This window comes from Pelobates fuscus, chromosome 2 (genome assembly GCF_036172605.1).
Source record: "Pelobates fuscus isolate aPelFus1 chromosome 2, aPelFus1.pri, whole genome shotgun sequence".
In the NCBI taxonomy this organism is placed as follows: domain Eukaryota; kingdom Metazoa; phylum Chordata; class Amphibia; order Anura; family Pelobatidae; genus Pelobates; species Pelobates fuscus.
The window spans coordinates 316,210,237-316,237,433 of record NC_086318.1 but is presented as its reverse complement, the minus strand read 5'-3'; the positions used below and the strand labels follow the sequence as shown (position 1 = coordinate 316,237,433).

General features: G+C 41.4%; 1 protein-coding gene across 1 annotated transcript in view; it reads right to left on the bottom strand.

Moving 5' to 3' along the window:
- AK9 (adenylate kinase 9) overlaps window positions 1-27,197 on the bottom strand; it is a 113,557-nt gene that overhangs the window by 30,266 nt on the left and 56,094 nt on the right. Inside the window, exons 18-28 of the mRNA XM_063443519.1 lie at window positions 26,910-27,024; window positions 22,870-22,964; window positions 21,214-21,315; window positions 18,131-18,436; window positions 16,495-16,631; window positions 14,878-15,090; window positions 12,788-13,051; window positions 11,573-11,694; window positions 9,282-9,501; window positions 8,820-8,888; window positions 6,756-6,962 (exon numbers count right to left, since the gene is read on the bottom strand). Coding sequence (XP_063299589.1) covers window positions 6,756-6,962; window positions 8,820-8,888; window positions 9,282-9,501; window positions 11,573-11,694; window positions 12,788-13,051; window positions 14,878-15,090; window positions 16,495-16,631; window positions 18,131-18,436; window positions 21,214-21,315; window positions 22,870-22,964; window positions 26,910-27,024 — 1,850 coding nt within the window. The remainder of the gene's footprint in view (window positions 1-6,755; window positions 6,963-8,819; window positions 8,889-9,281; window positions 9,502-11,572; window positions 11,695-12,787; window positions 13,052-14,877; window positions 15,091-16,494; window positions 16,632-18,130; window positions 18,437-21,213; window positions 21,316-22,869; window positions 22,965-26,909; window positions 27,025-27,197) is intronic.

The window sequence follows — 27,197 nt, the reverse complement described above, 5'->3', positions numbered from 1 at the left end:
TTAAGCTAAAGTTGTTTTGGTGACTATAGTGTCCCTTTAAAAGTGAAGTTAAGGGGGGGCGTGGTTTGGCGGCCAACCGAGATGGGCGTGTAGCTCCGGAGCTCCGCTGAATCCACCCTAAAAATAGCACCTACCAAAGGCACAGAGACCCGGATTGCAGCCCCGCACAGCATCACAATGCCGGGATCCTACCCCGGCAACAAGTAAACTAAGAAACAAAAGGATGACAGCAGAGAAACCCTAAAATCTGTAGCAGACATGCTGACAGCGCCACAAGGCACACAGGCCGGACAAGATGGCCGCCAGCAAAGCACGCGATGCACACAGTCACCAGTGAAGGGAACAGGGGAGGAGAGGCCAGACTGGCCGACGGGAGAAACTTCCCACATACTGGCTAAGCTGACAGAGGTGAGCAATTACTTAGCTGCTGAAATCTCCAACAGCACCAGAGAAGTAAAGGCGGAGATACAAGTGCTGGGCACCCGAACGGCTGATCTGGAAAACAAGATGGAACAGGTCGCCTTAGCGTATAACAAGGTGGTGGCACACTCCAAAACCATGGAGCGCCAGATCACCGAACTCGCACTCACGTTAGAAGACCTGGCTAACCGTTCCAGGCGCAATAACGTCCGACTCAGGGGTCTCCCGGAGTCCCCCACTGAAGGGAATCTGGTTACCTCTATGGAGCACTATTTTAAGCACCTAATCCCGGACATACCCGACGAACGCTGGACAATAGACCGTGCGCACAGGGCGCTAAGATCCCGCAGATCCGCAAACCAGCCACCTAGAGACATTATCTTCAGATTCCATTACTACCGGACAAAGGAGGCGGTGATGCAGTACACCCGGAACAACGAGCTGTCCTACAAAGATGCAGTAATCTCCCTCTATCAAGACCTTTCTCCTACCACTTTACAGCGCAGACGAGCATGGAGGCCCCTCACCGCGCTGCTACAAGACAGGGACATCAAATACACATGGGGACACCCGTTTAAGCTAGTGGCGTTCAAGGACGGTGCGACACATACCCTAATACCGGGAGCTGACCCAAAGAAGTTCCTCAGGGACATTCGGGTGGACCCACCACAGGACTTTACCTTGCAGCAGGAACCCCTACCCGAGCTGGACACCTTGGCCATGGAATGGAGAACCACGGGTGATACAGAGGGACGCTGAACCGAAGCCCCTGAGGGGGGGGGATCGCTCTGGACTGATACGCTAACTCTGCGGGGTCTGGGGACTTGACAATACTGTGAGGGCTCTGGCCCTATGAAGGTGGCGGAGGGCACGGGACACACGAAAAACACGACTCTATTGCACACAGGTTAGACACCAGGTGCTATAAGGCAACCCCTAGGCGCGGTGGGGAATGACGGACACCCGATTAATGGTGACCCCGTTCCCCCAGCCACAACTCCTTTGGTGGACGCAGGAGGGGCCGGACGCAAAAATCAAGAAAATTAGTTGAGTGGAAAGTATACAAGGGACATGTAGTGTCACATAATTTGCACAACACAACATTGATGGGCTCACTATAGCTTAGCCCCCCCCCCTACGCACTGGGTAAAGACAAACAGAAGAGCAGGGGAGGGTGGGACTCCACTGACAACAAGGCCCGGGAGGGATGCGAAACCCACGGATGGGGAGGGGGCAACGGCAGTTTAGGAGGGAAGGGAAACTGAGCTCCCTGGGAACGAGTAGGGAACGACTGGGTCAGGATACTCATACTGACGGGGAGGGAGGGACACGGCGGAGAACAAACTCGATATGGGGCTTTATCCGGGGCCTCGCAATCGGGCATGGTGGATTGGAGACACCCTCTACCCTGTTAGGATCACACAATGATGGCTTGCAGGGGGAGGGCACATCCCCATCCGAATCTGGCAAATGTAAGACTAGATTGACCATGCTATATCACAATGTTTATACCAGTTATGATATGTTTGACCTGTTAATTTATGTGATTTTTTTCTTTTTCATGCACGAGTGAGACCACAATCCAGAGTACGAAAGAGGTGACGATATCAAAGACACCGGGGAGGGAACCCCACCGACCTCAGACAGGTATGGGCCTAACTCTCCGCACAGTCATGCAACCCGACAGACCAGCCACCCTATGGCGCTAAAAATACTATCGATCAATGCTAAGGGACTTAATACGCCCATCAAACGCAGAACTCTCTTACACGACCTGAAAACTAAAAGGGCTGACATCGCCCTAATTCAGGAAACCCATCTGCCTAGGGCTGCCCCCGTAAAATTGGGAGACCGCACATATACAGTCACCCACGAAGGGAGAGCGATACGTAAGCAGGCGGGCGTAGCCATACTCCTCCACAAACACTGTCCCTTTACCCTAGTGCACAAACAAACGGACTCGGCGGGTAGATTCTTGGTCCTCTCAGGCACATACCATAACACCAAACTACACATAGTAAATATATACGCCCCCAACGAGCCCGACAACGACTTCTGGAACACCATAGAATCGCTACTGACCACCCTACAGGGGGGTATTCTAGTGGTGGGAGGCGACATGAATGCGGTTCCCAGTCCACCCCTCGACCGCAGCACCAAACCAGGGACGCAGAGATCCCAGGGCAGAGGGGGACAGGATAAAATCTTACACTCCTTCCTCCAACACACTGGACGCATGGAGGTTACAACACCCAGATACACAAGACTACACATTCCACTCAGCCCCACATAACACATACTCTAGGATAGACAACATATTCCTTAACGGGGTGGGAATGACCAAACTTGTACACTCGGAAGTAAACACCATAACATGGTCAGACCACGCAGACATAACAGTTACACTAGGAAACCTGCAACACACCACTTGGACATGGAAACTCAACACTAGCTTACTAGCGGACGAGGACATACTCGATGCAACGAGAAACACGATCGCGGACTACTTTAACACTAACGACATAGACGATGTCAACCCGACTACATTATGGGCAGCCCACAAATCAGTGGTAAGGGGACACCTCATACAAGCGGCTACACATAAAAAAGGGGCAAAAACGAAACGCTTACTTGAGCTACAGGCAAAAAAAACACAAACAAAACCCCACCGCCACCTTATACAACTAATTACAAAACAGCAGACATTCCATTAAGGAACAAACCATAGCAGATACAACCGGCTCCGTACTATGGTCTAGAAGGCTATTCTACGAAAAAGCTAATAAAATGGACACAATGCTGGCACGCACACTCAGACCCAGGCATAAAAACATCACTAAAATCCGCAAAATAGCGAATCAAATAGTCAACACACCGAAAGACATCAACGAGAAGTTTACGGAGTACTTTAGGGAACTTTACAACCACACACCCAGAGAAGGAGAAGCACAAACCCAATACCTCAGCCGCATAAGCGATTTCCTAGCAAAAACACACTTACCCACAGTGACAACAGGGGAAGCAGAAGCACTAAGCGAACCTATTACACAGGAAGAGGTGGGGGCAGCAATCTCCATCCTTAAAGGTAATAAAGCTCCGGGACCAGACGGGTACGATATGTCATATTACAAAAAGTGCAGCACAGAACTAATACCACACCTCACCAAGCTATATAACCACTTCCTACAGGGAGGTACCCCGGACCTAGATATGACCATAGCCAACATAGTTTTACTACCCAAACCCGATAAGGACACCACCCTAGCCACCAACTACAGGCCCATCTCCCTAATTAATTCCGACCTTAAAATCTTTGCGAAAATACTGGCACACAGACTGGCACCCTTACTGCCCAAATTAATCCACCCGAATCAGGTAGGCTTCATTCCGGGACGCCAACTGTATGAAACCCCCCACCGGGGGGTAGACCTGATGTGGCACCTGGCAAACTCACAGTCACCAGCCCTAGTCCTCTCCCTGGATGCAGAGAAGGCCTTTGACCGGGTGCAATGGCCCTTCATGTTCCAGCTGCTCCATACACTGGGCTTCCCCGACCCCTACGTCACAGCAATACGAGCACTATACACGGACACACGGGCACAAACCTTAATGGCAGGGGCACAAATCGGGAATGAACAATTTAAGATAGCAGCATACGCAGATGACGTACTCCTCACACTTACGAACCCACGCCAATCAATGGCTCATCTAGCAGGACTCCTTCAAACATACGGGGACGTGTCAGGATACAAGATCAACCTCACCAAATCCATAGCTCTCCCTTACCATATGACCGACCAAGACCTACAACATATCAGGCGCACGCACCACATTAAAACTAACACAGAAGCTCTCACGTACCTGGGAGTGGAACTAACAGCAGACACCAAAACTCTGTTTCAACAAAATTATACACCCCTATTCACAAAACTAAAATCCGATTTGGAGAATTGGACGGACAAACCCATCTCCTGGCTAGGCCGCCTACATTCGATAAAAATGAATGTCTTACCCAGACTGATGTTCCAATTTCAGGTGCTCCCAATTAGAGTCACCAAAAGCGATTTAAAAGACATACAGAGGGCAGCGGACGGGTTTGTATGGCAGAGGAAAAAGCCCAGGATAGACAGAGCCACACTGTACAATCCAAAATGGAGGGGGGGTCTAGGCTTACCGCACCTCCACCACTACTATGTAGCAGCACAGTTGGCCCAGGTAGCACATTGGCACTGCCCCATAGCACAACGTAGATGGGTAGACATTGAAGCACTACTGACAGGTGCGGATCTCCCGCAGTTTCACATTTGGACGCCACGGGAACACAGAGGGCTCCTGAGGACCATGTGTCCGGCCATCCTCAACTCCATTAGCATATGGGACCAATTTTCACAAAAATACAAAAGCATTCCCCCCAGGCATGAGGGCACAAGACTTCAAAGGCATAGAAGCAACAGTTCTACAGAGATATACACACCCATACATCGATAACCACCTAGTCTCATATGAACACCTACAATCCCTTGCCCTGTTACAAACCCGCGACTTCTTCCGATACATGCAGCTAAAGGATTTTGCGCAAACAAGGACGGTTAAAACGGCCGCGGCGAAACCCCTAACCTTTTTTGAACAAATATGCCTAAAAGAAAAAATGCCAACGAAACTAATCTCACAATTATATAATCACATATGCACAGAATCAGGCACATGGGGACCTCAAACATACACGGATAGATGGGAAGCGGACCTAGGGGAAACATTGGAGGGGACAGACTGGCAGGACATATGGGAGGCAAATGGAAAAGTGTCCATCTGCACGACACTACAGGAACAAGCTTTCAAAATAATGCTCCGGTGGTACACCACCCCGGTGAAACAATTTCATATGCTGGCGACTGTGCGGAGAGAAGGATACCTACATTCACATGTGGTGGCAATGCCCTAAGATACAGGAATATTGAGGGTACATAGTGGACTTGTACTCACAAATTTTGGGGAGGCGACTGGCACTGGACCCATGGGCATGTCTCCTCTCACGACCCACTGATGGGCTCCACAAGCACGACCAAAGACTCGTAAATATGCTTTACCTAGCCGCTCGAAGAGCGATAGCACAACACTGGATAAAACCAGAAACACCCCCAGTCACCCTGGTCAAGACAAAAATTAGGGACAACTACTTAATGGATAAAATGACGGCTCAGGTACGAAATACTACTAACGCGTTCCGGAAAGTCTGGACCGCATGGGAACAATTTGACGTCTAAAAACAGAAACGACAGAATCTGGAAAATGAACTCTCTGTTTTTTTTTTACTTTTTGATTTCCTTGGTTTCACTCTATTTTTGTTTGTTTTTTGTGTTATACACTGTTATACAATATCTGGCAATATATAACAAGAAAATGCTGACAGCTAATGCAAAAATAAACATCTCAACCAGGCCTCTGCGCAGGTCATGCAAACCACTACACAAAACTGTAACAACGAAGTTAAGTGGCATACTTATACTCTTGTCATGGCATCACAAAATGGGCTTCTGCGCAGGCCACTCACGTTATTTTAAACTCTGTCAGCGCACAAAATAAAGAATAAATAAAAAAAATAAAAATAAAAGTGAAGTTAAAATTTTGTATTTTTGAATTAGAATAATTACCATCTAAGCTAAGTCAGCTAAGACTCAAGTTCATCTGTTTTGACCTGTAATTTGAATTTCAGCTTGATACAACTCATACTTTTATGAATAAACCTGGCAGCCTGATAAATAAATTTTTCTTCAAAATGTTATCATGTGCAACAGCATTATTTTTACAGGAAATAACCATTTTAAGCAGTAAAGTAAAAGCTTGGCAGGGATTACCTATGTTGCATTAAAGGAACACTACAGAGTTAGGGAATACAAATGTGTATTCCTCACACTATAGTCCCAGATGGCTGTTTAGGTTACAGACACCCACCTGCAGGCAGCATGACCTTGGCTGAGATTATTAAGATCAATTATTTCAACCAATCCAATGCTTTTCCATAGAAACGCACTGGAAAGCTAGTGCACTTGTGCGACAAAATACTGCACCAGTCAGATGGTCTATATGAGTTTTACTCTGCTATCTCGTCAGAAGCACCTCTAGTGGCTGTCTGAGTGGCAGCCACTAAAGGCATGTAAACATTGCCAACAATGAAAAGAAAGACAATGTTTTCAAATTTTCACTTGCAGGATTAAAACAGGGAGAGCATGGCACCCAGACCACTTCATTGAGATAATATGGATCATGTAACCAGTCCCTACATGGATCATGGATCAAGCAAGCAGGCTATAATATCTAATATAATATTTGATTACCTTGAGTGACTCTAAAGACTCAGCATCAGCTTCACACTTTTCTTGAATTGCAGATGTCATTCTCTCCAAGGCATCTTCCTCCTCCTCTTCCTCCTCCTCCTCTTCCTCCTCTTCTTCTTCAGGGAATTCTTCAGAAAGAATGAGATCAATGGTGTCAACTTCTTCATCTTCCTCCTCTTCTTCATCACTAGCCTCAGACGCATTTTTCTGTAAGTAAGATGAATATATTTAAAAACCTACCCTATGAAGCGTATGAAGATATGTTAAATAATGCCGTATTGGGAATATTCCCTGCTCTTCTTGTTGTTGACTGACTTAATGAATTGCTGCTCATTCTTGCCTCTCCAACCCAATTTATCACAATGCTGTCTACATTATAGATAAACCATCATAATCACAACAGGTGTGTCCCTCCTATGTTTTACCCCTGAGAAACGGGAAAAGCACTCATCAATACCCTTTGTCCTCCACTTTTTCCAATTCCCTTAGAACTATTTCTTCATCTCCTTCATAGTTTGCAGCACATTAATTCCATGTCCACATTTTACATCATTCACATAACATAATATCTTACCTCCAGACAAACACACATGTGGACATGCTATCTATATACATATGGATGGAACCTTCATACTTAAAGTTTGGTGCAAGTGTGTTCTTTTCCCTATGTCCTTCCACAATACAAATTGGTCTGTGTCAAAATACTTTGGTAGCATTATCTGTAGCTAAACAATTAAAGGCATGCATCCCAATGCAAAGCCTAATTTAAGCTTATTCATATCAAAATTACAAAAACATAGCTATGTACATTGTAAACCAATTTAGATATATATAAATATATAAATTGGTTTACAATGTACATAGCTATGTTTTTGTCGTTTTGATATGAATAAGCTTAAATTAGACTTTGCATTGAGATGCATGCCTTTAATTGCTTAGCTACGTTAGAAAGTATATATATATATATATATATATATATATATATATATATAGATAGATATATATATATTTAGTGAACTCACAGGTCTTCCAAAGTGTCAAACGTTTAAAGGACCACTATAATGTCAGGAAAACAAACTCGTTTTCCTGGCACTATAGGGTCTTTGGGTCCCCCCCCCACCCTCAGGGTCCCACTCCCGCCGGGTAATGTTGCAAAAGCAAATTTCCAAAAATGTGGACGATCAACATTTCGACCATTTACAAATTAATTTAACACTCAAAGGGCCATACACAAAACATGAGCATGGCACTGCTGAAAGAATCAAAAAGAGAATTACCCATGTAAATAAACTCTCCCTAATCTAAACTGCAATGTTTACACCTCTATCTATCAGTATGACAGCATCTAGAGAGGCTTCTAATGCAATGACAGATTAAAACTTGGTCACATGACATAGAAGCCCCCCTGATTCAGTGCTTTCCTGTGGGGAAGTTTAAATGTGTGCGCGGCGCTCGCTGCACCTGTGCATTAGGTCTCAATGCTTCTCTAAGAGGAGCACCAAAATAGTCAATTGCAGAGGAGGTCATGCTTCTTCCTTGGCATTGTGAAAGTTGGAGTGGTCAGGCAGATGGATTCGTGGTGCTGGAAATAGGTGAGTAAAATTTATTTTTTTAATTTTTATTTTAATGCACACTGAAGGGGACCTTAATACAAGTAGGGAGAGATGGACTATAATATGAGGAATACAGGTTTGTATTAATCTATCATGCTATAGTGTTCCTTTAACTAACAGAGCTTTTCATATCACTTTAATGGGCATTAGAGCTGAAAGCAGCAACATGACTTGTTAGAGTACGACTCACGTGAAAGGTTTGTCTTGACTAGGGAATGAATGCTGGACTATGGTTGCATTTGCACAGCATTTCTCTGTAGATGCTTGAGACACACCTGGAGTTTTTTTTTTTTTACTTATCTTCCCTGTACTGCTTACTCCAGTAAGTACTTCAACAATTGGGTTTACTTGAGTGAAAGAATGAGGAACGGTAACTGAAAACTTAAAGTTAAAATGGGGATGTAAATGCTAGCACACAAAGAAGGCTTCCATACAAATTGAAATAACTTACCTTTCTTTCCTCATTCAGTTTATTTTGTTCAGCTAAGAGCTCAGCTCGTCTTTTAGCAATTTGTTCATCCTGTAAATTCATCAAAGATTTGACTATTACATATCACTATTTATGAACAAGGTATTTGGAATTATTCACTAACCTCCAAAAGAGCCTGTAAAAAAATCCCTAAATATTATCAAGAATTATAGATTCAGAACTTAATAATGTTCAGTTGCAACGCAGAACAAATTAGTGTCTGCTCAAAAATCAGTCCAAAAATGTCAAAATCTCATAGACATAGAGTGATCCACTAAATTCTTAATAGCGAATCCAAATACAGAACTGGATGGTTTTGCCCCATTTAGTATGGGGTCATTCGCACAGCAAAATCTGAGGATTTTAAACTGTCAGCTAGCAAAGTACACATTCAATTAAATCACATAAATCTTGAAATCTTAAAAAAAGTACTTGGGAATTTACCTTTAGTTTCTGCTTCTTTTCTTTTATTTTTCGTTTACGGTCTTCCTTTTTTGTGTGTTTTTCTCTCCATTTTGCAATACGAGGGGGCAGGAGTCGGTCACAAACATCATCTTCGTCTACTTCTAAGAAAACTGCAATGTCTGGAAATAATCCACTTTCTCCTATATACTGAAGCTCTTCCAATGTGCTGGGGAATCCATCTAGAATAAACCCAGTTGTGCTATAATAAAAAAAAATATATATATATAATATAGAAAAAAATTACAATATAAAAAATATATAATTTTTTACAAATGACATCTAACTTTATATGATGTACCACATAACTTTCTAACAACACAGCACATACAATATAGCATAATATCCCTTAAAGGGACACTGGGCACCAATACATCTTTAATGCATTTGATAGAATTTGGCATTATTAGTAAACTGTATATTGCAAAAAATATATATATAAAAATGCTTTGCAGAATGCTGCACTATAAGCCTCCTCATAGCAGAAAGATGTCCTTATTAAAGGTATGCAAACACTCTCAGGTCAAAGAGCACTGAGTGAGCTGTTTGTAATTCAAAATCTGTCTGCAGACAGTCAGATAACCTATATACAGGTTGTGATATGCTTACTATGCCTTTCTCAGTGTCCTCTTCTTCTAATGCGTTGTAGTTCAGACTATACAGAACAGTCAGTGGCTGAGCTATGTGCATACATTTGATAAGGAAGAATTTTTATGGAGTGAGGGTGTGTGGCTAAAGAGGAAGGCTTGTGGTGCAGCATTCTGCTAAATATTTATTTATTTTATGCAAAAACTATAAAGATTTGAGCATGCAAAGAATACAGTATATTAACGAGGCCAAAAACGTAAAGTTGTATTGGTGCCTTGAAAATAATACACATCATATTATGCAGCAGATAGCATATTATGTAACTTATCACACAACACACAGCACTTCCATGGTTATTCACTAAAGTCTGAATTGTTATAAATTCAGATTGAATTGAAAAGCAAATTAGCATTTTTCAAACAGGTATTTTGAACTAAAATTTCTGACAAATTACACTTTAGTGCAGTGGTTCCCAAATCAGTCATTATGGCCCAGCAAGAGTCCAAGATTGATGCATTTCCCTTTTCTAGTCAAATGGAGACACTGACAAAACCTGTACTGCTGCTGGATCATGAGGAATGATCTGAGAACCACTGCTTTAGTGTATAATCCTGAATATATAACATAAAATTTCCTGTATGTAGTATAATAATACATAACAAGATACAACATGTATTGGAGACATAATGCGCATGCACGTCAATGGCTGCACTCACATTGCGATTTCCCCAAAGGAAATTCTGATTCAATGCTTTCCTGTGGGGTTTTGGGTGCATAACGTGAGGATGTCCACCGTCAGTTAGTCGACCAAAAGTTGCCCACTAGCCCGGCTGGTAGACAGCCATTAGAGGTGGAGTAAACCCTAGCAGGTAAGTTTTGCAGTTTCTTAAAAAGTACAATAATTACCTGATCAGTAGTAAGGGTCCTGGGATAACGCACCCAGACCACTTCAATGAGCTGGAGTGGTCTGGGTGCCTATAGTGTTCCTTTAGGTGCTGTTCAATGCCACCAGAAGACCTGGGAGATTCTGCTAGCTCCCCTGAGCTAAGCACTGCAGTGCAGGGTAGCACACTGGTGGAGAGCCGTAGCTTCTGGTAAGTTGTCAAACTGTTCACAAATGGTTTGGCATCTTTCCAATGGAAGGGCACTAGGGCATACCTGCCACCATAATAACTACACTGTGCTGCACTGATTATGGTGCTTGGAATGTTTATTTAAACTCATTAACCTGAAACTGTTGCATGGATGGTACACATTCAACTATTGACATTTCTACATGTGTTCTTCATGCAAAAGAAATACATTTTACATTGGGGCTCTTAATATTTAGACTACCTCATACTAGATGATCCTTAGACATCACCTATTTCAACTGCAGCACCATAGTATTTATTATTCTGTTTGTTTAGTGTTCTCTGCTGCTTACACTTGATAGTCCCAATCAGTATCGTTGTGGCCCATATAGAATCATTCTGATATCTCTCTAATACTTCCGAGCACTTCTCATGTCATGCACCCTTTCTCTTATCATTTAGAATTATGCATGCAACTGTAATTTATTTAATTTTATTATTAAATAACCACTTACAGTTGCTTTGTTTACTTAATATAAAAAAATAATATGAGACATATATTTGTTATAGTTTTTCATTTTTAAACCTTTTTATTATTTGTTTTTAAATCACCGAAAAGGTTCCTTTGTCCACCATTCTGGTACAACTTGATCCAGCAGTTCTGTTGGTAAAGGTTCTGAGTCTGCAAGGTATGATCGGACTGCTTCCTCTTCTTCTGTTAGAGTCACCTCTTCCTTTGAGAAGTAAAAGCGAACCACATTAGTCCTTTTCAACCTATGTACCTTGTCTGTCATGATGTAAATGTTTATACATTTCCTCTTACAGTGTTATAGTGAATAATATCGACACGCTGTGGGATTCACGTATTAAAATGGGAACTGTGGATAATTGGCGAGGGACGTTTAGATCAAGACAGAAGTTAAGAAGAGATAAAAAAAAAGTTCCAATTGAGTTAGATTTTATTCTGAAGCCTCCATAATTCTTTGGCTAGTGGTTTACCCCATAATCATTAAGACCATGTTTGACTTCTATTACGTGGTAATACAAACATTGCAGTTTCAGAGAAACAGCAATGTTTATATTTTGCCAAACACAGCCAAACAGTGGCACTTACATATTAGTATTATTATTGCCATTTATATAGAGCCAACAGATTTAACTATAAATCGGACAATTACAAAAAACTTACAGGAACGATAGGTTGAAGAGGACACTGCTCAAACAAGCTTACAGTCTATAGGAGGTGGGGTGTAAAATATCAAACGCTTTCACAGTGATGCTGAACAGTGTTAAAATTTTTCATAAAAAAGCACTGGATTCAATGCTTCTCTCTGAAAAGCTTCTGACTGGCATGCATCCACTGTAGGTCCCCAGTGCTTTTCTAGAACACAATCAGGTTTGCCTGGACTTTCCAGTCTTCCGCCCCCCCTTTTTTAAATTTAGGTGCTATATGTTACTTATACTTTTATATTAAGCATTTCCAGATACCATTATTAGTTAATATAGTTGAACATGTTCCTGCTAAGTGTCACTCAGATTATAACAACTACTAAAGTTTGTTGTGCTATTTATATTCCTGCAATATCTGTCAATACCCACACAAGAAAGGGAACATTCACAGAGACTTATACATGGGGTTTGTTTTTAATTATTCCACCTCCACCAATGACCCTGTGGTCACTTGTAAACACCTCTAGGGACATCATATATCCTCAGAATTTTCTGGCAAACTGTAAAAACATGATCACATAATTTTTTAACTTTGTAAGAAGTAAAATTGTGAACCATAACTTTTCAAGTTAACCAGCAGTATTTGTGCATTTGTACCTCTGTGTTCATCATATCTATCTGCTTGCTGTCCTCTGTGGGACTAGTTTCTAATCCAGTTTGAAGATCTTGATCTTCTAAAATGTCTTCAGTATCGTCCTCAAATTCTGGTCCAACCTTCTTCTCTAGCTTAGAGAGCATCATTTCCTGTAAGCGCTCTTTGAATTGGATGTGAAAAATGCTTAGTTTCTCTGCCAACCACCTTCCATTGATTGTTTTGCCAGCACCACTGGTTCCTATTAAAAACACTCTTAAAGGAGGAGCCTGTGAGACATAAGAGTAAATATGTATCAGTACAATAAATACTACCAACTACTACTACATGAAGTCATGATCTGCTTGCTGTCAAAAATTTCCATTTGGTGCAAGAAGGAACGGTGTACAATTTCTGTACTGTGAAAATATCACGGTCGTGTGATAACCCAACATGCAGTATGTAAACCCACAGAAAATCTAAGCACGTATTACCGAACCTTAGAATGGTCAGGATTAACATAGGTAGAAAAGAGTGGTCAAGGAACAGCCAAAAGTCAGGATACCAGAGATCAGGAGAATGATACGAGAAAAGACGGGTCAGGATACCAGAAAGGAGAAAGTCAAAATACAAATCGAGTCAGGGAACCAGAGAACAGAGAAGTCTAAAGCCAAGCCGAGTCAAAACACAGAAATATCTATATAAACACAAGGAGTACCAAATAGCACTAAGGATCCACAATAGGGCAAGGAACAAAGCAAAAGGCGCCCTTATTATAAGTTAGCATCTTTTGCTTTAAGACCATGCCCCCAAAACATTCGGGGCCGGTATTGATTACATAGGACCGCATCATTGACGCCATGACGTCTGTGCGTATGCGCCGCATTATCAAAACAGGCGTGACTCCAGCTTTCGGCGTGGGACATGCCGAACACGCTGTGAGAAGAGCCGGCCTTGGATCCTGCACCACGTGGGCGCAATGGAGAAAGATAAGAGATCGTGACAGAAAAGGTACGCAACTCTTAATATATACTTGTAATAAAAATGTCAAGATTGTTTTGAATTTTACTTAGCATACACGTATTCCAAAAAAATATTTAAAATTGTGCAAAATTGCATTTGCCATTCTCTCCCTCCTTATTCCTATCTATATCTTATATGCAAGGCAGGCGAGTCCTATAGGCACACACACACACAGAAACACACAATGCATTCCTTACACACACCCACTACATCCCTTACACAAACTGGTATTCCTATACATTCCATTCCATAAGAACACACACATTACATCCTCTACAATAACACATAACACATCTCCTACACACATACACTCCACTCCCTGTGAGAAAACTAATGGGTGGGTCTTGTAGGCATTAGGCTTATGGGCGGGCCTTGTAGGAATACTCATGGCCAGGCCCTGGGGGCCCAGACTGTGATCTGTGTAAGGGGCCCCAAAAAATGGAGCTGCTTCCTGTTCGTTGTTTTTGTGAGCACTGCCTCCATAGAGCCTATTTTAACACCAGACCAATGTAGCCAGACTGCAGCTAGAGCCCATTATCATCCTCTTGTCCTCATCTGGTGGTAAGTAGGCAATCCAGTATATTATTAGTGGCACTAATCCCTAATTTACCTCACATTAAAGGGCCAATAAAGTCCCCAGAACCATCTACAGTTTGATGTGGTGGTTCTGGTGTCTGTAGCCTGTCCCTGCAGGCATTTTAATGTAAACACACTGCCTTTTCAGAGAAAAGACACTGTGTGCAGCACTGGCATTGGTTCATATGGCAGATCATATAGGTGGGGCATTGTGATGGAGGGTGGAAGGGGGGGCGGCAAATGTTTGTTTGCCTAGGGTGGCAAAAATCTTTGCACTGGCTCTGCTTATATGTCAACATTTGCTAGAATTTGTTATATTAAAATAAAACTTAATTTCTATTACCTAACAAATTAATTTATTTCTGAAATGGGAGTGCAAAGGAATCAGCACATATGGGATGCAGTCTCTCAAGTTGGCTTGTATCATCCAAAAAAGTAAACAGGCACTCATTCAATTTAATCCAGATGCTGGAAAAAATAACCCTGCCCATTTAGGTTAGAAACACTATATAATTACTTGTAAAGGTTGCTCATGCGCAGTATAGTTCTCAGGATTCTTTAGAAATGTGTTTTTTGCCTCAGGTGTTGAGCAGTAATATATCTTCTCTCTGTACATTACAGCGTTGTCCACATCTCCTGGGTGAAGTATCATGCTTTCTTTTAGGGCCACAGGACAAAAGTGTTTTGAATCCCCATAATGCCTCTTCTTTTCACTAGCAATCTCTTCATCCTAAATTTAGAATATATGCATAGAAAAATATAATAATAATTTGTATTAAGAAAACTCAATCTAGTTATTTATGAGAGCAAATATTGTTAATAATTAATAATGATTTGTTTTTAATAATACAGCATATGGGTAAGACAGATATTTAAATAAAATAACATCAATACATAATTGATACACAGCTTTTCATGTAATAAGCTTATTCTGCAGCATCAATAAACATAATCAAGAAACAACTTTACCACCTTATAGCTGGACCAGTTATGATGTACAAAGAGGACATGTTGAATTAAAGCATACATATCTATCTTTATACATTCTGTCTGATCACAATACAACTCTTTATATCTACAAACATCTATAGTTTGATTCTGCATAGATTGTAAAAAAGGTTGTGGCCTACCTACAGTATGTTGCTGAAATTACAATTCACTTTTATATGGTTCCAGTTTTAAGCAGCTGGGTGAATGTGAATGTGGCCATAATATAAGAAGTAATACACTTTCTCAGATATCTCAGATATCAGAAGTCAGTTAGACAACTTGTGGGCCAGGGGTAGGCAACCTTCGGCACTCCAAATATTGTGTACTACATCTCCCTTTGCCAGCATTATGGCTGTAAGAGCATTATGGAAGATGTCGTTCAAAACATATGGAGTACTTAAAGTTGCCTACCTATGTTCTATGTCATCTCAGATATCATCACTGTGCAACATGGTCCCTGTGATGACATCACATGGGCATCACAGCATCCAGCATTCAGGTTAAGCCACGAGCAGTCACAAGCACTGCTGGTGTTATGAGAGAGATGACTTAGGCCCTAAATTTTAGGGTGTGACAGGTAGGGAAAGCCCTATCAGACTGGGAAATAAATTAGGGGTAGGCAGTGAGTAGAAGGAGGGGCTGTGCTAAAAAGAGATGGTGCTGTATATAATAGACTATATATCGACTAAAGGAGTATATATAGACTAAAGGAGTGAAATATGATGAACAAGTAGTGGAACAAATTAGAGTGGCCTCCATGCCCCATTAACATGTAGCTCTCAATGACACTTTGGCTTAAACCAGCTTTAGAGGTGCAGAAGCACATGTGAAAAGATAATTTTATGTATTTAATTAGGTTGAAAAGGTGATGCTGCATAGAGCACCATTCCTAGCCAAATTTAACTCTGAGAGTAACTTAGAATTAATTTGTAGAAATCATTGCAGCTCTAACCCTGCCCCTAATCAGGCAACCCATAAGTCTCAGTTTCAGGTTGCCTGTGATTTTGTTCAACAATTATCTGCGGTGTCTTGGGAGAGAGATGTAAACTATGGAGCATGTCTCTGCCAATGAGTGCACATAACCCGGTTCAACCATTTTAGCCATTAGTCTATGAATTGTGTACAATTTTTGGTTACTGTTTACCTCCTCCTCCTCTTCGTTTCCTGACTCTTCCTCCTCCTCTTCCCCTTGTTCCTCAGCTTCTTGCTCAGCCTGCATATCTTCTGCTTCCTCATCTAAGTCCTCCGATGTCATTGGCCAGCCATTGTATTTAAATGGTTCTGAGGTAATATTATTTTTAATTATAGAACTTATCGAAATTAGTTGATTTCAATCAATGCATAATTTAATCAGATAGTAATGACATTGAGTATTGAGTAACATTGAGTATTCATATAACAAAAGCCTTCATTTCTAGCTGGAGTCATAGGTAAGGAGGCACAACATTCTGCACAAATTTGTATTTCTAGCACTATAGTATCCCTTTAATCCATTAGTATAAGCATTGTCATATCTACTAAATTATATAATACATAAAAAAATAATAGGACAATTCCACCCTGGAGTGCCTCATTGTTTTTATTTGATTTGACGAAAAGTGTCTTTGATAACACTATAATTTCTAGTATTTTTAGCAGATGGGTATAACACAATACATTGATCAGCCACAACATTAGAACCACTGACAGGTGAAATGGATAACATTGATTATATTGTTACAATGGCATCTGTCAAGGGGTGAGATATATTAGGCAACAAGTGTCAGTTCTTGAATTTAAGTTGTTGATAGCAGGAAAAATGGGCAAGAGAAAAGATGTGAATGTCAAGAGCCAAATAGTGATGGCTAGACGACTGGGTCAGAGCATCTACAAAACGGCAAGTCTTGTGGATTGTTCCTGGTATGCAATGGTCAGTACCTACCAAAACTCATGCTCAAATTGCTGAAAAAGTAATGCTTACCATGACAGAAAGGTGTTCGAACACACAATGTATCTCAATTTGCTGCTTATGGAGCTGTGTAACTGCAGACCGGTCAGAGTGCCCATGATGACACCTTCCACCGCCAAAAGCACATTCCATGTGTATGTGAGCATCAGAACTGGACCATGGTGCAATGGAATAAAGTTGCTTGGTGTGATAATTTTTTTTACATTTTATTTTATGACAGGTGATTGGCCAGATGTGTGTGCATCATTCCTCTGGGGAAGAGATGGCAAGACGATGCACTATGGGAAGAAGGCAGGCCGGAGGAGGCAGTGCTCTGAGCAATGTTCTGTTGGGAAACCTTGGGATTCATGTGGATGTTAATTTGACACATCCCATCTCCCTAGAGGTTGTTAAATACCACATATACCCCTTCATGGTTATGATGTTCCCTGATGGCAGTGGCCTCTTTCAGCAGGATAATGCACCCTGACACACTGCAAAAATTGTTAATTTGAGGAGCATGACAATGAGTTAAAGGTGTTGCATTGACCTGATCTTCTGATCTTGATCCGAGTGAGCATGTGGAATGTGTTGTAAGAACAAATCATGGAGACCCCATATCACAACTTGCAGGACTTAAAGGATCTGCTTCTAATATCTTGGTACTAGATACCACAGGATACATTCAGAGGTCCATGCCTCGATGAATCAGAGCTGTTTTGGCAGCATGAGGAAGCCCTACTCGAAATTAGGGAGGTGGTTCTAATGCTGTGGCTAATCATTGTATGTAGCTTTCTATAAACACAGATTATTCTTTTGATATAAAAACATTATTTAATTTAACAAAACTCACTTTCCATTGAGGTAGTTACTTCTTGCAGAACCCTATCTGGCATTTTCTCAGCTATTTCGACAGACGTGAGAGTTACTGGGTATTTGTCAAATACAGGCTCCAATAGAAACCACTCATCATTAAACATAGATATATACTGCTTTAGAGGTTCCATCTCTGGCACATCTGGAAACTCTCCCTCTGGAACAGCTGGAACTTCAATTTCTGGTAAATCCTCCACTGGAACAGCAGGAATTCCAAACTCTGGAATCTCCCCCTCTGGTACAGAAGGAATACCGATCTCTGGAATAGCCGGAATTTCTTTCTCTGGAAGCAAAATAAAAATCACATAATGTACTTGTAACAAAGAAATGTATGTACTGGTGCTTCATCCAATTAAAGGGAGGCAAACTACAACAAGCAATATGGTGCATTTTGTCTAAACTGGTGTCTGACCTTTTCAAAATAGGATCCATTGCGTACAATAGAGAGAATGCCAATGTGTAGGGTTACACAAGCACGCATTATATATGTCTGTATTTTGATTTCCAGCATCATGGTACATCAGTCCCATGTCAGTTTTACAAAACTTTCAGCACTGAAAGGTATGAAATTGGAGGCAGTGGTACATATGCTAGCAACACAGTAAGCATCAATGCCGACATACAGAAAGCAAACCTAAAAAGGGTGTGCACTGGGGTGACTGGCAGTCCTACCAAGCAAGCCATCCAAAGCTGCTCATGTGCAGAATGTTCACATGTAGACAGTAATGTCCCCATTAGCCTTGTAAAACACAAGTGCATTTAATAACTCACTCTAGATCTGATATTTGTTCTTAGATTGCAATTTCTTTCATTTTCAAGTATGCCCTGGAAAATATGTACAATTACCCTATTAAATGTTACTTAGATAGAAAATACATTTAAAGACTAATGGTTATTGCAACTGCATTTTGCTTTTACATCTGAGGCAGTCTTTTCAAGGATATTAGACCTACAGTTGATTTCACTTTGTTATGTTCTTTGGAAAATTCAGCTCAGCCCACATACTATTTTAAATATGAAATGGAAAGTAAAGATCTGCAGTGAACCGCAGGTTATATGAGGTGGGATAGCTAGAATAAGCATCTGTCCTCGGTAATGTGGGACTTTTCAATAGAAATGGTTATAACCTAGTCACAAAAGGGAAGGGTATGTCTAAAGTTTATGCTTTAGCCAGTTTATATTTTTATTTAATGGTACTCAGACAGAACCAGGCACACATGTAGTATTTAAAGGACATAAGCAACAGAAGAAGTAACATAAGCAAAGTATTGGATCACTAAGGAGCCTAATCAAGTCTAACACACATTTAATGTACATAACATATACATAATGTGTATATTAGACTTGATAAAGTCTCCTTTGTAAACTGACACACTGCTTTCTTTACAGCAAATTGCCTTTTCTTTTTTTTTAAATGACCACTATAGGCACCCAGACCACTTCAGCTCAATGAAGTGGTCTGGGTGCCACGTCCCTCTAGTGTTCAGAGAAACTGCTATGATTCACTGAGGGTTAATCCAGCCTCTAGTGGCTGTCTCACTGACAGGCGCTAGAGGCGCTTCCGCGATTCTCACTGTGAAAATCACAGTGAGAAGACGCTGGATGTCCATAGGAAAGCATTGAGTAATGCTTTCCTATGGGCGGTTTGAATGCACGCGTGGCTCTTGCCGCGCATGCGCATTCGGCGTTGACTTGGCAGGAGGAGGAGAGTTCCCCAGCGCTGAGGGAGCCCGGTGCTGGAGAAAGGTAAGTTTTTAACCCTTCAGCCCAATGGAAGTGGCACCCTGAGGGTGGGGAATGGGACCTAAAGACCCTATAGTGCCCGGAAAACAAGTTTGTTTTCCTGGCACTATAGTGGTCCTTTAAGTGGTTCTCTCTCCTGAAACTTACCTCTCTTCTATAGTTTTCTGAATGTGTTCTTCTTTGCTCCATCTATTTCTCTTATGCTCCATCTATTTCTCTTAAAATATAAGACAAAGTAGGGAGCACTACTTTGTCTTATGTATTTTTTCAAAGCTTGTCAATCTTGACAAAGGGTGGGCTCAAAAGAACACTATGGGGTCAGGAACACAAACATGTATTCCTGACCCTATAGTGTTAAAAACACCAACTAGCCCCCCATGGCCCCTCATGCCTTCCAAAATCTTACTTGTATTCAAGCCTGAAGCTGCTGGCTCTGCTCTGTCTGCCTCAGACCAGCAAGCAGTCTGCTGACCTCATCAAAAGTGGTAGCCTGATCCAATCCCAGTGGTAATCCATAGGATTGGCTGAGACTGACAAGGAGGCAGATCAGGGGCAGAGCCAACATGATTCAAACACAGCCCTGGCCAATCAGCACCTCCTCATATAGATGAATTGAATCAATGAATCTCTATGAGGAAAGTTCAGTGTCTGCATGCAGAGGGAGGAGACACTGAATGTTGTGATGCATTTTAGGCAGCCATGACCCAGGAAGGATCTCTAACAGCTATCTGAGGAGTGGCCAGTGAAGTTATCACTAGGCTGTAATGTAAACACTGCATTTTCTCTGAAAAGACAGTGTTTACAGCAAAAAGCCTGAAGGTGATGATTCTACTCACAAGAACAAATTCAATAAGCTGTAGTTGTTCTGGTGACTATAGTGTCCCTTTAAGGCAAGCTCCACACTCTTTGTTAGCTTGACAAACGTGATCAAGGAAGTGGAGATTACATGAAGCCCTACTTTGTCAATATTGCCAATCGTTGGAAAAATACATAAGATAAAGTACTCCCTACTTTGTCTTATTTTTTTTAAAGAGAAAAGAAGATCTACGCAGTTTCACAGGAAGCAGTTCTATGCTTACTGTGAGCACTTCCTATCAGACCGGGTAGAGGATAGAGAAGCTCCTCTACCGCGATCTGCGGCTCGGCCATGCCACCCCGCTGTTACCTGCGCTTCACAGCACTCCCCTTCTGCAAGTCACTTGGGCATTGCATCCAGAGCTGCTTTTCATAGGGATAGGTTTTATTATTATATAGCATTTGCTAATTGTATTATTTATATACATAAAACTCTTTCAGTGCAAACTATTTTGTATATACCTTGTTCTGGTTCTGGATCCAAAGCACTTTTATCAGTCTCCTTTGCAGATTCTTGAGAAGAGATTTGCTCTGAAGCAGCTGGAAGCTGATCTTCAGACTCATCTGTAAGCATAAGGGCATGCATTAGACCAGGGGTAGGCAACAAGTTACCGGCACTTCACAGCACTCCCCTTCTGCCGGTCACTTGGGCATTGCACCCCCTGGGCTGGTATGGCCTAGGCAGCCGCCAAAGTCAAAAAACAATATCTTGAAGTCCCACAGCGTTTTTAAAAATTGAGTTGTGTATGTTGGTGTATTCTGCTTGTTTTATTTATGGGTGCTGCAGTTGCTTTGTAGCATTGTATTTGTTGTATGCCAGCTGTTATATTGCATATGTTTGTGAATAGTTTGTGGTATTGTGTATGATACCCATGAATGTAAGTGGTGTATGCAGGCTACTTGTGGAACTGTGTGTGGAAGATACGTTACATTGTGTGTTGGTGTGTTTATGTGTGGGGTTGCCAATGGTATTGCATGTCAGATGCTGTTTGTGGGGTTGTGTCCTTGTATGTGGATTGTCAGTGGGGTTGTATATGTGTGTGGGCTGTTTGTATTATTGTGAGTTGGAGGTTTCTTCTCTAACTCTGTGTATAACTAGCAGTGTGGGCAGCTTACCTGGGGTCCTGTGGAGACCGGGCCAGGTGAGGTTCAAGGGCAGGAGCTGCAATAGCTGATATGGTATTGCTAATACCATTGCTCCAGTAAGGATTCCTGTTCACAAGTGCTAGTAGGAAGTGATCTAAGTGCTGCAATGTGTAAATTGAGGATTGTCCCCCACTACCTGCAATCACTACTCAATTTGCACTAGCAGATATCTGAAATCCTGCTGGGACTCCTGATAGGCCAGAGCCTGTTTGGCTTAGGCAGCACTGAGTGCCATTGAAAGGCACCTTGAGCGCAATGCATGGCACACATGCCATAGGTTGCTGATCCCTGAATTACACTGTTACTAAGAGTATGGCCTCTCAGGCTAGCTCTAAACATTATGAATAAACATATTAGGCACATTCATGCATGCAACATATTTCTTTTTCGTTTTGTGACTTCTGCCGCGTCTACTTTTAATTATAAATAAATAACAGCTGAATTTTATATTTAAATATTTAAGACTCTTGTAAACAGTATTCTTCTATACCTATATTTGGGAAGTGAGTACCATAAGGCTTTAAAAACATTTGTAGAATGCTAGATAGCAATATTTTTGTAAAGTAGATAAATTAATAGTGATTTTAATATTTACGAATAATAAAGCCTAGATTCTTAATGTTTTATTATTACCTTTATTCTTTTATTTTAACCTTAATAAAAAATAAAAAAAAACTAGGCTGCTGATTTCAAATTATTCCCAATTTTATAAATTCCCATTCTTTCATAAACTTTTTGTGTGGAATCCTGAGTCCATTATTCTTGTTATATTATTTTGGAAGAAAAATGTAATGCTGCAGGCATTGAGATATGTGTCAATTGCACGTGTTTCAAAGTAAAACGCCATGGATATACAGAATGACGTTCACTGCACAGAACAGTTGTTTTTCTGTGTCAAGTGAAAATGATCATTCAAAAGAACATGTATTCTTCCAAATGCAGCTTGCTGTGGAAGTAAAATGCTATACATACCTTCAGGCTTCTGTCCCATTTCGTCAGAGCTTTCCTCAGCTTCTAGCTGCTTTTGTTTCTCTTCTTGTAGTCTCAATATTTCTTGTTGTTCCTTCCTTTGAATAAAATAGGACCAATTAATATTTTAAAGAAACAGAATAGTACACTTTGACGGCAACTTTATAAGTACATTTGTTTTTTAAAAAACACTGTATATCATCCAGACATTTGTAAGCAGATAAAACCAACCATAGTTTAAACACAACGTAGGAATTGTATCGGTTTGAAATCTGAAATATCTGCTAAAACGTATGGCCTGGAAAAAAGAAAATCGCCATATCAGCTATAGTTGTAGCTTTGAATAGTTTAGCCTAAATGTTGCTACTCAGATTTCGATTTGCCATAATTCGCTGTTATATAGCATCCAATACTTGCGGTGGCAGTGCCTGACCGCTAAGAGGTGTAGATGCAAGTTACAGCAGCTCCTGCATTTTGTAGTGTGTTTTTCCAAATATCTATGGATAAAAGACTCTATTTGACATATTGTGGCCGCTAGGTGAAAGGGGACATTGTGGTGCCTATGGGGGTACCAATTAAGCTTATATTCCGACAGGATCATATTTCAAGATGGCCTTTCTCCCGCCACTGATGGCTGAAAGCTTGGGTCTGGGGCCTCGTTCCTACCCCTCTGGGCTGGCGGCAGGGCCGAATTAACATAGGGGCTGATGGAGCTGTACCTCATTGCCAATGCCCATGGAACAGGCCAATTGATTTAAGAAAAAAACATTTTTTTACACACACTACTCTTCACATATTCTTGCTTAAGTATGGAAACTTAAGAGGTGTATGGGAACAAAACTTCTGTTGACTGGCTGAGAATGAAATGAGTTAAGGTAATGCTGACTTTGGTCTCTCTAACACTGTGGCACGTCACCTTTCTTCTACACTCACTACATACACCTTTTCTCTGTCCCAGACTATATACCAGGATCGTCTGCCCGCTAGTAAGAAGATTAGGAGACAAGTGGAGATGTAAGTGCTAGATGACAGTTCTTTATAAGCGTGGAGCAAGCGCATAATTAGACACATTTATGCCAAGCTCAAAGTGCTGTCTGCAAAGTATGCCCTTAGTTGGCCAGCCTGCATGACATGCATTCATGCCAGACTGGCCTTTCAATTCTTTGGGCAGATATTCCTCCTTTTTGGGCATGTTTACCCCTTTTGGCAGTTCTGGTTACGTGATTCACATCAGTGGCACACCCTTTTACCCCACCCATTGACTGTCACGGGAGTCGTAACCCAACACGCAGGAAAGAGGAAACCACAAAAGGTGGATCAGAAAGACGTATTACTGAGCTTTAGAATGGCCAGACTTAAAGTAACTATACAACAAGAAACAGGGTCAAGAATAAATCAATTACAGGAATACTCAGAGTTGATACAAAGCTGGTTCAGGATACCAGAAATCACGAGTCAAATACGAAGCCGAGGTTAGGATACCAGAAATCACAAGTCAAATATGAAGCAGGGGTCAGGATTACAGAAATCATGAGTCAAATTCAAAGCCGGGGTTAAACACAGGAAATCACAGGGGAATCACTAGGAGCACTAAACGAGGTACTAACAGAAACCATGATAGGGCAATGAATGGGGGCTAAAACAAGCCTTAAATAGTTATGATTGGTCCATGTCATCACCGCGATGCAAAACAGATGACGTGGTCAATTTAAGAGTGGGTGTGACCTCACGTCCACACCTATATATACACGTCCTGCCAGGTGGCGCGTAGTTCAGCCAGACCACGCGGCAGGAGGAGGTCTGCTAGGATCGAGGGAGGTGAATCTTCCTCAGTGTGCCGCACGGTCGCATGGAGCGTTCGGACCGCGCGGCAGGAGGGGGTCTGCGCGGCTCGGCAGAGGTAAGTAATGCCACATTGACGTCCTCCTTCACTGGACACTGCTGTTAGGGGGTATGGATTTACTTGAAAGATGAAAGCGAGAGATTAGCATTGGGTATGTGTTTTCTTATAGCTGCATCCAATGAGTTTCCCTCCAGCACCATCTCCACCAGATGCATGACGCTTGGAAGGTATTTGTGGTATTGTGCATGATACCCATGAATGTAGGAGGTGTATGCAGGCTACTTGTGGAACTGTGTGTGGAAGATACGTTACATTGTGTGTTGGTGTGTTTATGTGTGGGGCTGCCAATGGTATTGCATGTCAGATGCTGCTTGTGGGGTTGTGTCCTTGTATGTGGTTTTAGTGTTTTTGGTCGATACGATGATGTACTTAGGCCCATCATAATTGTCAGCACCAGGCCCACTGGGCTCTTAATCTGACTCTGGCTGGCGGGGGATATCCTGGCACCTCCTTGACCAACGGCATCTGCCCCAACTAAGGCAATCTGCACAGAAACTGACGGAGGAGTCAAGAGGGCCTGCTGACTTGACTCAGTCTACACTTCTTTAGTTACATACTATCTTCAAGGCTTTCCTGAATTGCATGGCAGAGAGGCATGGTGGTCCACCAATACCTATCAACTACTCTACACCTACCGATGAACATGTGGAGGATCAAGCTGGCTCCCTGGCTCTGGACGCAGCAGGTAGACGGGACTCTGCACCTTACTTTGACACACTCTACATCAGTGCACATGCTCTTGTTCCTAAATCGAGCACTCTACAAAACTGAGCCAAAACATGGAACTGCACACCTGCCATACACATGGCACTTGGTGAGTGTCACTCATATGGAGGCTTTTGACCGTCTGGTTGTTGCGCAGGGAATTCTCCCAAATGGCCAGGGACTGGAAAACTCCCCTACTAACTCTAGAAAGCACTGACTGTGCCTGTAGGAGTTTGGCGTCAGATTTGGGTTCAGAAAAGTGAAGCAACTTGCAATTGCTATGGGACTCAGTGTGGCATGTCGGTGCTAAGCTACACTGGGGCTATCTGGATCACACTATTCAGGACTGTATTGCTGTACTCCGGTCCTCATCCCATAAAATGTGTATTGGGTGATGGTGTGTTTTACCCTAGACAAAATCCAATGCAGTATAGAAATGTTTTCTCTCAGCTGTGCCCTATTGGAGCGCTCTCCTGTTTCTTGTTTATTTCCTGATTAACTGCCTTTGAATTTGTTTATTTCAACAACTTTTCTCAATTATGACACTGGGTTTTATAAGAGCAGGTTTACTTAGTCTATATCGACACTTGACTCTGATCACTCACTGCTGATTTAGACTTATGTGACTTAACTCTACTTTAACACTATCGTCTGTTTTTTGCTTATAAATGTGCATAATCTGCATTCTACTTAATTTGATCTTGGAACTAAACCTATGTCTTGATTTATTTTTATTTTTTTTAAAGTGCAGCTTCTCTTGACATTTCTTGTTCTACTTACACACCTATTTTTAATGTTCAAATTTACACCATATGTTATCGTTATCTTGTAACCTTACAAAAATAAAGAATGTCAAACATCCACTACTTGCTAAAAGTAGCAATGTGTAGATGGTAGTCAGACTGGTAAAAAGGAAGGACAGATATGCCGGCTATACTTCTGTCAAGGGCAGGAGTAGGCAACCTTCGGCACTCCAGATGTTATAAACCACATCTCCCATAAAGCTCTTACAATTATAATTCTGTCAAAGCATCAGGAGAGATGTAGTCCACAACATCTGGAGTTCTGAAGATTGCCTACCACTGGTCTAAGGTGTAGAAGTTGCTTAGCACAGGTTGGCTAGTCTATATAATACATACTATTCTGTATCAGTATTTCTATTTTTCTCTGTTTTTATTTTGTAAATAAAGTTTTCTACGGCAGAGTAGCTAATTAAATATGGACTCTAGTAACTTTTACTCTGCACTAAAAAACTTTAACGCGGAACTCCAATGAAGCAAGGAGTAAATATATAAGAAATAAGTTGATATAACTGAATATATATTGTATCATATCTACTGAAATAGAATTATTCTATATTTCTGAAAAGGACACCTCTCTAGGAATCAAAGCTTAGATGTAAAGGTTATTGACATTTATTTTTCTCATATCATACCTTGCTTCTTCCTCTTCTTGCAGCTTCCTTGCACTTTCTTTTTGAAGTCTTAGTAAAATATTGTTATTTATTTCTTGTTTGTTCATTAGGTAAAGTCTACTAAGTAAATATTTTCCTACAAAATAAAAAAAAAGTTTCATAATTAATAATTGTAAGTAGATGTGTTTCTCAGTTTCACAAAGGCAGAATATTAATTGAAAGTTGTGTGATATGAATTAGCAATACTTAATTTCATTAAATACTGGGTTAAATAATTAAAATGTATATGATGATAAGTAACTTTCACAC